Source organism: Octopus sinensis, unplaced genomic scaffold (assembly GCF_006345805.1).
Source record: "Octopus sinensis unplaced genomic scaffold, ASM634580v1 Contig14135, whole genome shotgun sequence".
NCBI classification, from domain to species: domain Eukaryota; kingdom Metazoa; phylum Mollusca; class Cephalopoda; order Octopoda; family Octopodidae; genus Octopus; species Octopus sinensis.
In genome coordinates, this window is record NW_021833116.1 from 131,525 (window position 1) to 142,191 (window position 10,667).

Sequence of the window (10,667 nt, forward strand, 5' to 3'; positions counted from 1 at the left end):
TCCTATTTATTGTCTATAATTTGTTTTTATCCCACAAAACAAATCTTTTGTTCGAGTTCACGTACAAAATCTTGGTCTTTGGTCAGAAATAGTTAATCAAAAAATACGTATTCTTAGAAATGAAAAATCTCTCAGGGGATCAATACGCTTCAGAAAATTCCCAAAACATGAAAAATGTGAACAGCGTCACTTCTAATAAAGGAAGCCATTAATATACTTTCGATGAGTAAATTCCTCTTCCATGAGGTGTAGGTAGGCACAACTCTATTTAGTACTGTTTTGAGAGTTTATGAGTTGAAAAATGTGGAAAATGATATCTGAGAATCAGTTCCTAGGATGTATGTACAGATAAAGAGTTCAATAATTGAACAAAAATATACATTCTATTGATAAATGAATGAGAGTACAAAATGAGGAAGAATAAATGTGGTCACAAATATCAACCACATTATACCCGCAATACACCACAATTAACAAATTTTAAATTAATTAATAAAAAGAACAAGTTCGTCTAATAATTCTGGAGCACTCACGTGAAATAAGTACATCAACAGAGTTGCATTTTATGTAATAAATAAAAAAGGTATTAATAGAGTGATGTGGTGACATTTTCTACCCTTCGAACTACCATGCCGACAATGTTCTCAAGTTCCTGATTATCACTCAACCAGGCTATATAACCATCAGGAACAGTCCAAACCAACACAAAAGTCAGCTGTGACGACAAAAGTGACGAAAAAGCCCTCTTTCGTCCGATATGAGTAGAACTAGATAAGGCAGGACACTACTTGTTTGTTGCGATAGAATGAGTGGGACGATTCGTAGTGCCCGAGTCCTGACTTTTCAATCAGTTTGAGGTGTTTGTTGTATAGGAAGAAGGCGGGGGAGTGTGTATTCACATCTGAACTAATTTCGCCGACTGAAATGTCACTAAATGAATACTTCTAAACACAAATGTCCCGTAAGGATCGACTATGGCTAGACCAATGACTCCCCTCGTTCTTTACTTTATGTCTTAAATAAATACTTGTTTATGAATTCAGTTGCGAGTGCGTGCACACCAGACATAAAATATATATTTAATTAATAATTATTTTATTATATACAAATTATACACAAATGTCTTTTATTGCTTTAATATACATATTAGTCTCACTCCCTATTATCTCATCTGAGAATGCATATACCGGGGGTGTCAAAGATACGGCCCGCGGGCCAGCTCCGGCCCGCGGACGATCTCAAATGGCCCGCGGTAAAAGTTTAAAAGTGTATTTAAAATCTAAAATTATTATTTAACACCAATAAAAATAAAAGAATCTATAATCTAGAATATAATAAAAATAAAAAAATTATTACTTAAAAATAATTAATTGTTTTTGGATTTATATTATTCTAATTGTTTTTCTTGTCTTGTGCTGATGCCTTTTTCAACTAAACGCAAAGTTGATACAGAATGCAGATCTTTTCAAAAAAGGGCAAACTGGAATATTCTTTGCCGATTTAAATCGGAAACCTACTTGTTGGTCTGTAGACAAGAAATTCTGTCAAAGAATATAACATTCGACGACACTACCAAACCCATCATGCTCATGAATACAATAATTTGATGGGAAAAATTAGAAAAGAGAAGAAATTGATTTGAAATGTGACTTAGATCTGAAGAATAAGTATTCCATGGTGGGCTTAGACACCTTTTATAAATATCTCTTGCCGAAGTATCCCAACTTAACAGCCTCAGCTGCGAAAATCTTGTCAATGTTTGGAAGTACATATTTATGTGAACAACTTTTTTCTTTAATTAACATAAACAAAATTTCGATCAAGGCTCACCCCACACTCATCTAAGTGAGATTCTAAGATTGACGGTAACTCAGGATTTCACTCCAGATATTGACGCTATTATGAAGAAAAAAAGATGTCAAGTTTCTGGAACATATTTTAATTATAAAAATTATAAATGTGTTTTAATGATTTTTTTTAAATTAAATTATAACTTAAAAATCATAGTACGAATTTTGTTAAATCAAAAATAAATAGTCTGGCCCGCGGAGCCTAAAATTTTTTAATCCGGACCCGAGGAAGAAATGAGTTTGACACACCCCTGGCATATACAGTCAACCCTTTTATAATGAACAAAATGTCCACGTCAAAACATCATGTTCACTATTGTCTATAGCAGGGGTCACCAAACTTTTTGCACTCGCGGGCCGGATTGACCCCAACACAATGAACGCGGGCCGGAGCACGTGCATAGGATTATAATTTTACTAGAAATTCATAAGTGTGTTTTTTACAATAAAAACTAATTTAAACAAAAATAAAGTAAACAAAAATTTTAATGAGAGCTATGGAACTGTGATCTTTTTTTGATAAGTTCATCAATATTTGGTTTTAAATTGCTGCATCCTATCATGAGAATTGATTTTAAGTGTCCGTCAGTCAATCTTGCACGATGGGCAGACTTAACATATTTCATCCTCGAAAACGTTTGCTCACATTGGTAAGTTGTGCCAAATATAGAAATCATCTTTATCGCAAAATTCTTTAGTCTCGGAAACTCATCATCCTTGAGATATTCGTAGAACTCAGCGAGTTTGGTCCGTCTGTGACAATCTTTGAGCTGTTCATTTGATTGTAAGTCAATAACTTCTAATTGTAATTCATGTTGAACATTTTCAACATTACAAGAAAATGGATTTTCGAACAAAATTATATCGCTTTCAATTTTGTCAAGTTCAGAAAACTTATGTAAAAAATGATGTTTTAATTCTTTGATAATTCCAATTTGGAAAGTAATGTCGATCTCATTACAGTTTGCCTCACAAAAACTTTTAAAACAAGAAAAGTGTGAAAACTGACGTACTCCAAGTTGTGACTCGAATAACATCAATTTTGTGTCGAAATGCTTTAATTATCCTGTAGAAATCACAAATTAAGTTTTCCTTTCCTTGTAATTTCAGATTTAGCTCATTCATGTGAGTTGTAACATCAACCAAAAATGATAATTTTGATAGCCAAGCAAGATCTGATAATTCGGGATAATAGTTATTTTTACTGGTTAGAAAAATATCAATCTCACTTCGGAGTTTATAAAATCTATTTAATACATTACCACAGCTAAGCCATCTAACTGCAGTGTAATATGGTAAGTCAAAATATTCAGATCCAAAATCGTCAAGTAAAACTTTAAACTGACGGTGATTAAGTGAGCTCCCTCGAACAAAGTTTATTATGCGAATAACTGGATTCAACACACATGAAATATTAAGAGCCTTCGCACATAGTGCGTGCTGATGAAGGATGCAATGAATGAACAAAGTGTTTGAAATATGTAATTCCTCCAATTTATTAGTTATTTGCCCAACTAGACCCTTTTTAGAACCAGCCATATTCTTTGCCCCGTCAATCGTAACACAACTCAGTTTCTCCCATTCAAGGTTATAGTCACTTATAGTTTGTTCCAATTCATCAAAAATATCTTTTCCAGTGGTTGTTCCATGAATAGAACAAACAGATGCCAGTTCTTCAGTTATGGAAATATTCTCATCAACTCCACGAATAAATAAGAAGTTGCGATGTTCCCGAAATGTCAACTGACTCATCCAATGCAAGAGAATACCACAACATATTACTTGTCTTTTCACAAATTTGTAAATATATATTTTTCCAAGCTCTTCAGTTCTCCGTGATACAGAACTCGCCGACAAACTTATTCCATCAAATAAGGAAGAATTTAGTGGGCACAAACAATTAACTGCTTCAATAATGCAATTTTTGATATACATCCCATCACTAAAGGGTTTCCCGTGTTGTGAAATAATTTTCGTTATCTCGTATCCAGCTCTTGTTACATTTTCATTATTTTCAAAATTTTTTTTTATAAGGCCTTGTTGAATTTGTAAAGTGCGTTTCAGTGATTCAACTTTATCCTCACGTAGCTTTCCAGTGTACTTGGAATATATCGGAGCATGATTCGTTTCATAATGACGTCGAATGTTATACTCCTTCATAACAGAGAGATGTTCGTGGCATATTAAACAATAAGCTTTCTGCTTTAATTCATCTTTCGCAAAAAAATACTTCAATTCCCATAATTTATTGAATACACGGCATTCGCGGTCAACCTTTCTTTTCATATTAGACATAGCAACAAAGAAAAATTTAACGTTAATGCTGATAAGTTTTTTTTCGAATTAAATCTTGCAAAATAGTTTAATTTTTTAATTAAAGTTTTTATTTAAGTTAATTATTAAGGTATTAATTGAATATCTCGAAATAGTGCGCGGGCCGGATAAAATGTTGTCGCGGGCCGGATCCGGCCCGCGGGCCGTAGTTTGGTGACGTCTGGTCTATAGTGAACAAAAGGAATCAAAAAACATAAACAATATTAAAGTATAAATTACAAAGATTATTTAAGATTTTAATCATGTAATCGGTGATTTTTTGAGAATGATTAGTTTGATAATTTTTTAAAATTTTTTGTATTCGTATATTTTCCTCTTTTTTCATAATCATTCTCAAGAAACCATAATTCAAGCGCCTTCGCATATTCACTAGCTTCATATAGTGTCGGAACATAAATTTTTTCATCTTCCTCTCAACTTGGTCTTGCTGTTTTAGTTTTCTCGCAAAGTTTTGTATAAAGTTTTCGTCGTCAATTTGATCATTTTCATGAATCAAAAAATTTTCTCATCTATTTCTTCTATTTCTGTCAGGTTCTGTATTAACGCATTTTCAATTCTATGAGCCATTCTGAGAATAACCATATGTCATCCATGCTTTTTATTTGATTTGTATTCCACTTGTAAATTATTAATTAAATTCTTCTTCCTTTAAAGCAGCGTGGATTTTTGGAATTACTAATATTTGTTATTGTAGATTGCATTAATATGGCCTTTCACTATAGAGAGGGTTGACTGTATCACCGAGCAAAAACATGTTTTAATTAGTGAAACAAATAGAAATGGTGTATTTAGTAGTCAATATAATCAGTCGACTTGTTATTTACGACTTTAATCTGATTGAAACACTCTGCTTTACCACCTCCATAAAATTTAAGAAAATCCCATTTTTGATTCTTATTTTTGAGCAACCAGCCACTCCCCCAAGACACGAGAACAGTCACCAACAACCCCACAACCATCGAAATAGTCTTATAAGGGACAGTCGGATACACGTGATGAGAACTAAAATAATTGGCCATGTCCTTCTCCAACACCAATCGACACACGAGTGCACAAACAAACCCACTCAACACTCCATACGAGTTGACAAAGCGAGTATACACCATCAAACACATCTGGGGAAACACAGCAGAATGTACACAAAGTCAGAACACAGCCCAAAGAGTGTGTAGACTGACTTATTCATGACAGACACGACCGAGATGGCCACCCCGATGACCACTGTGCTCACACTCTGCACTAACAAATACTCCTTTCCCGATATCTGGAGTCACCCACCTCAATACCTCGTGTCTGAATACGTCCAGGTATATGTTCTGTGTCAGGAGGGAGGCTGCGGCCAACACGGATGAGGACACTGAGGACACTGTGGCTGCCACCACGGCTCCGATTCCGAAGAACTTCACGGCCGGGGGAGTCAGGTAGGCTATCGTGAGGGGGAGGACGTCTGAGTAGAGGTAGGGGACACACTGAGGGGTTCCTTCACTGGAATTGAAGGTTATGTTCAATGACCGCCAATCTTGGGGTCAAATCTTGGATTTACCCGCTTTTTTGGCTGCAATGCCTACAAAGACCACGGGGATTGAGAGAAGGACACAGAAAACTGCCGAGACAGCGGAGACATAACAAGCGACCTTCGGAGATCTGCTCGAAAGGATCCTTTGGAACAGGGCCTATATAATCTCCAATACTCCACCTGCCAAGGGACTCCACCAAATATGTATGTGATGTACAAATCGACAAACATCACTGTGTCTGCCCTCCTGACTGTCCCTATATAGTCAATTTGTTGATTCTCGTGGGAGGGAAATACATTTTCATTGTAAAAGGCGAATGGAGCCACAAGGGTCTACGATACCCACATCAACCGATAATTAAAATAGTTTATTATATATTAATATACAATAGAAATATAGTAAATAATATATAAATATTTTACCAGACCAAAAATCATGATTATTAACTGCATCACATCAGTGTAGGCGACCGCGTAGATGCCTCCAAAAATAGTATAAAAAACAGTCGAAAATGCAGCAATCACCACAGAAACCACTTGGTTCATCCCAGTGATAATTTTTAGTGACGATGCTGTATTCCTGGGGTCAAAAACAATCAACCGAGGACAAGGAGGACCGCCGAACTCCACAGTAACTCGCCCAACAAAGCTGGCAGAGTCAGAAGAGCACTTATTCTCCCTCCATAGAGTAGTTTGAAAGGCTCCATGATCGTCAAAAATTTTTTTTCTCTGTATTTCTTGGCGAAGAATAAACTGGCTGTTTTTATTAAAGCTGTCTGTTTTTAACCAATTAGAAGACTTGTGGCATAGCCGATGGGTGCCTGTACCCAGACGAGTCCTCGGTCACTTCGGAATATTTGCTCGGCCGTCCCACTGAGGTAGGCACCTCCCACCCAGGTTGCTAATGTGAGGAAAGAGACATGCCTGTCATTGTAAATGTCCCGACGAAGAATCCAATGTCTCTTCCTCCGACAATCGAATTTGTGGGTGAGTGGTCAGTCTTGTTTCGTTTTTTGAGAGAAATGGTCAATCCATATCCAAATATTCCCAAAAAGAAAATAGCCGCAGCCGATATCCCCAACGAGTCCAACATTTGATACAACACGTTTTAACTAATTGGGGGCAGATTTTATTTGACCCACTTATTGTTTTCTTAAAAATATTCTTTAAACCAATTATTAGTGATTTTTAAAAATCTACAAAAAATATCTAAAAAGTATGATCATACCAGCTTCATTATATTGTTCAATTGCAAAAAACTGACAATCCAAATAATTCTGAATAATTCCACTATCATTCCGTATATTCCTGAATTTGTTCTTTCATTATTTAAATGTTTTTAATTCAATATGAAAAGTTGCAGTTGACTTGTATGTAATCCATGTCGAAAAAATGTATTTGTTGTCTGCACTGGAAATGTACATTAAAAAATATTTCTAAAAATCATTTCTAGGCATACAAATAAGAAATTATCTGTCTAATATAGCCTGTATTTGTTTTAGATTCACAAACAGATTAAATATTTTCTAATAATGATCCAATAGACAGTCATAGTTTAACAGACAGTGATGCTTTAATCTAAATAATAATTTCCAGAGAATAAAAACTATTATATTGAAAATCTGTAGGGTTCCGTAGAAACAATACAACCTGGTCTTGTTTTAAATAAGATTGTAGAATTAATACTTTTATTCGAAAGGGTATATGCATTAAACATTTAGTATTCAACGAATGTTCCAAAGTATCCCTACCATTGGGTATTCGTTTAATTTATCTATGGAGTTTTGAAAAGCACACGTTCATTAAGTCCATACGTCAGTCGAATTAGAACGAACAGATAATAAGCTACGTCCCTTGAAAAGGTAGGTGCTGAATACCTTCTCATAAATCAATAATTGATTTAATTTTTATGAATTTATCTGGAGAAGACAAGTAAGCGAGTTGAACAACGCATTTTAACGAACTGCTGGATATCATATACCTTTTGTCCACTTTGAATAAAAAATTCGATTCGATACGACACTTGTAAATCAACGAAGAGATTCTATAATTGCAGACAATAAACTTAACACTCCTCAGTGAGAACAAATAGTGGGTAGAAGATTATGAGAGTAAATTTGGGTAATTAGTTTGGTAAAGAAAATTCAATTAATTAAGTATTTTACTTTAATTCTGTATACATTATTAATATTTGATGTAAAACCTAAGAATTAAAGTAACTTGATTGTAGGAATTCTCATTACTCAAACCTGACTGCCTCAATTATATGGTCAAATTCGTGCATTCTAAAAAGCGCTTACAAAAAATATTTTCCTATTAATCAATTGATTCTCACAGTCCACAGAAGTAGTCGTTATTTAACAAATTTGAGTTAGAAATTATTTTTATCAAAGAAAAATCACTAAAGTCAACCCTCTACTCCAAAATAAGAAGCAATAGATGGGGTCACATCCTAAGAATGGACAGGAAAACTCCTGCAAATCTCGCAATGGAACACCACTACGCCCCCCACCCGGGAACAAACTTCCGAGGAAGACCACGAATCACTCTACCAACCCTCCTGCACCAGGACCTAACTTTGATTGGAAAAAGGCAGAAATCAGCAGACGATCTGAGCACTTGAGAGAACTATCGAGGAACAGTGGGACTTGGAAGCGATTAACAAAACGCATCCAGGATAGGATAGCACAAGCGAGATGACTTTACTAACGTTATTTTGCGGTGTGCTTATTAATAATAATAATCTACTCCAAAATGACGGCTTTCTACCCAAAAGGTAAAACCCAGTTTTTTGAACCCTCATCTATCTCCTTCTTTATCAGATTTAATCATATTTTCAATCCCCGGTTAGAAAATAGGAGAAATTTACAATTCTTTTCATAAAAGTACTAAAAGATCGTTAACTCCTCTAGCCGCCGCCTTCCCGAATGTTGGGCAGTCCGGGGCTACTAACTAACTAATTCATAGACAATCTTTTGAACAACTATTCAACATATGAAATAGTAGATTGGGACTCAACCATCGACAATTATTTCGACAAATCATCCACAACGGAAAGTTCGCTCCTTGACCGTAAGAATTTTATATAAAAGTAAGTGATGATCAAAATGAAAAGAAAGGTGTAAAAAGACGGCACTTTTTCACTCCAGAACAACGTGCTGTACTAGCTAAACGCTTCTGACAATGTAAGTTCATAATCCTGAAAGAACGAAAAAAGCAAGAGAAAGAATTGGGAATTCCCCATCAGGCGGTTAAAATTCTATATTTTTTATAATTCAGATCAAATTCGTTTTCAAATCTCCCAAGCCAAAGGAAGGCGATAAAGTCAATAGAATTCCTGTAGTTTAGACACGTGTCTTGTATTCTTTGTAATTAACTTTTTCAGCTTATTAAAAATATTTTGGAACGTGGTGATAATTAATGAATTGCTTTTTGCTTTACGTACCCCTTGACATCTAAACAATTTATCGATTTTTAAAAATTAAGGTGGAAAATTGTTTAATTAAGGAGATGGATGACATTATTTATCAACGTTGGTTATCAATCAATTTTTCGCTTACTCCCTGCTAAATCTTAGGTACCCCAGTTTGAGAACCACTGCAGTAACTAAGTCCTCTTGGTCCAAAAAAGAGTGAACACAAAATATCAAAATACACGTGAGTAGAGATAAGGTGTCCCATTCATCTTGGAGTGCACATCCACCCCACTCTTGATACATGAATCCATACACAGTATCCATTTCCCCCCATTCTCCACAGCAGTGACATAATGTCCGTGACGAGCACTCACTCCCTGGTGGTACTGGACTGCACTCAGACGGAAGACAGTCCCCTCTATACTCATCTCGACATCAAAGTCCACTGCATTCCCCGACTTGACAGTCACCCCCGACAAACACTGAGCAAACATCAACTGAATGAGGAGAGTATTCGACATGGAGTGCATCGACGACGAAAACCGAGCATGTCCCTTCCCCTCGGATGTCTGCTCTGTAAAGAACTCTCGGAGGCAAGTCTGCAGGTTAATCCTCCCTCCTTTCTAGTCAATCAGCCAAGTACTCTACTGTGATGGGCAGTTGGAGAATAAACACTTTTTGCACTTCCAGACTTCTCAGGTCATTGTACTTTTTCACTCCGAATGTCAGTTGGCACCCAAAAAGATCCGAAATCACCGAATTTGAATTCCCCGACTGGAAATTTCACCCAAAAAACACATTTTTGATTTTTATTCCCTTTTTCTTAGTAGCGACCGACCAGCCGTCGTCCTCCGTCTGCAAACACCCCATCAGGGAGACGACCTCCTCGTCCATTCGACTGAGCAGTTTGTACACAAATTCCCCCACGTCATGTTGGCCCTGTCTATTACTGACCACACTCACTCCTGGTTGGCAGTCCATCACCAACTCTATCAGCAACTTCTTTGACTTTGTGGGGATCCACTGACTGACTTTTGTGTTGAAAAGGGCAAGCAGGGCAGTAGAACTGGGCATGAGAGGGGGACATACAAGAATGAGAGGATGGGCAGTTGAGCAATGTCCTTGTGCTGGGAGATTCCGTACAAAAAGTCGAGGAAACGCTTGTTTGAGAAAAGTGCGTATATTGACTGGAATGGGATATAAATTGTTACAGAGTTGATGAAACATTCATTACTCGAGTTTCCTAAAGGTCGCAAGTCGAACGGAGGACATTCCGTTAAACCTTCTTTGTAGGAAAACAGGTAGTCTATATTGATTAGACCACCTTACCTCTCACAGAACAGGAGATTTTTAAATCTTGTTTGTTTTTATTGGATAGTTTGACTGTGTTCATTGAAGGAATAGACAATTAAATACACTTTATAACGTGTAACGACTATACCTAATATATGTACATTTTATTTATCAATTAATAATAATTGATCATTAAAAATGTTTATATTGTAACTAGAACAAATATTATTCACCTGAAGTTTTAGATAGACGTATAAAC

General features: G+C 36.0%; 1 protein-coding gene across 1 annotated transcript; it reads right to left on the reverse strand.

Annotated features, from left to right (window-relative positions):
- Window positions 1–2,831: 2,831 nt before the first annotated feature.
- LOC115230036 (general transcription factor II-I repeat domain-containing protein 2-like) lies at window positions 2,832–4,136 on the reverse strand. The gene has a single exon (XM_029800275.1). The coding sequence runs from the start codon at window positions 4,134–4,136 to the stop codon at window positions 2,832–2,834; it is 1,305 nt and encodes a 434-aa protein (XP_029656135.1).
- Window positions 4,137–10,667: the final 6,531 nt, after the last annotated feature.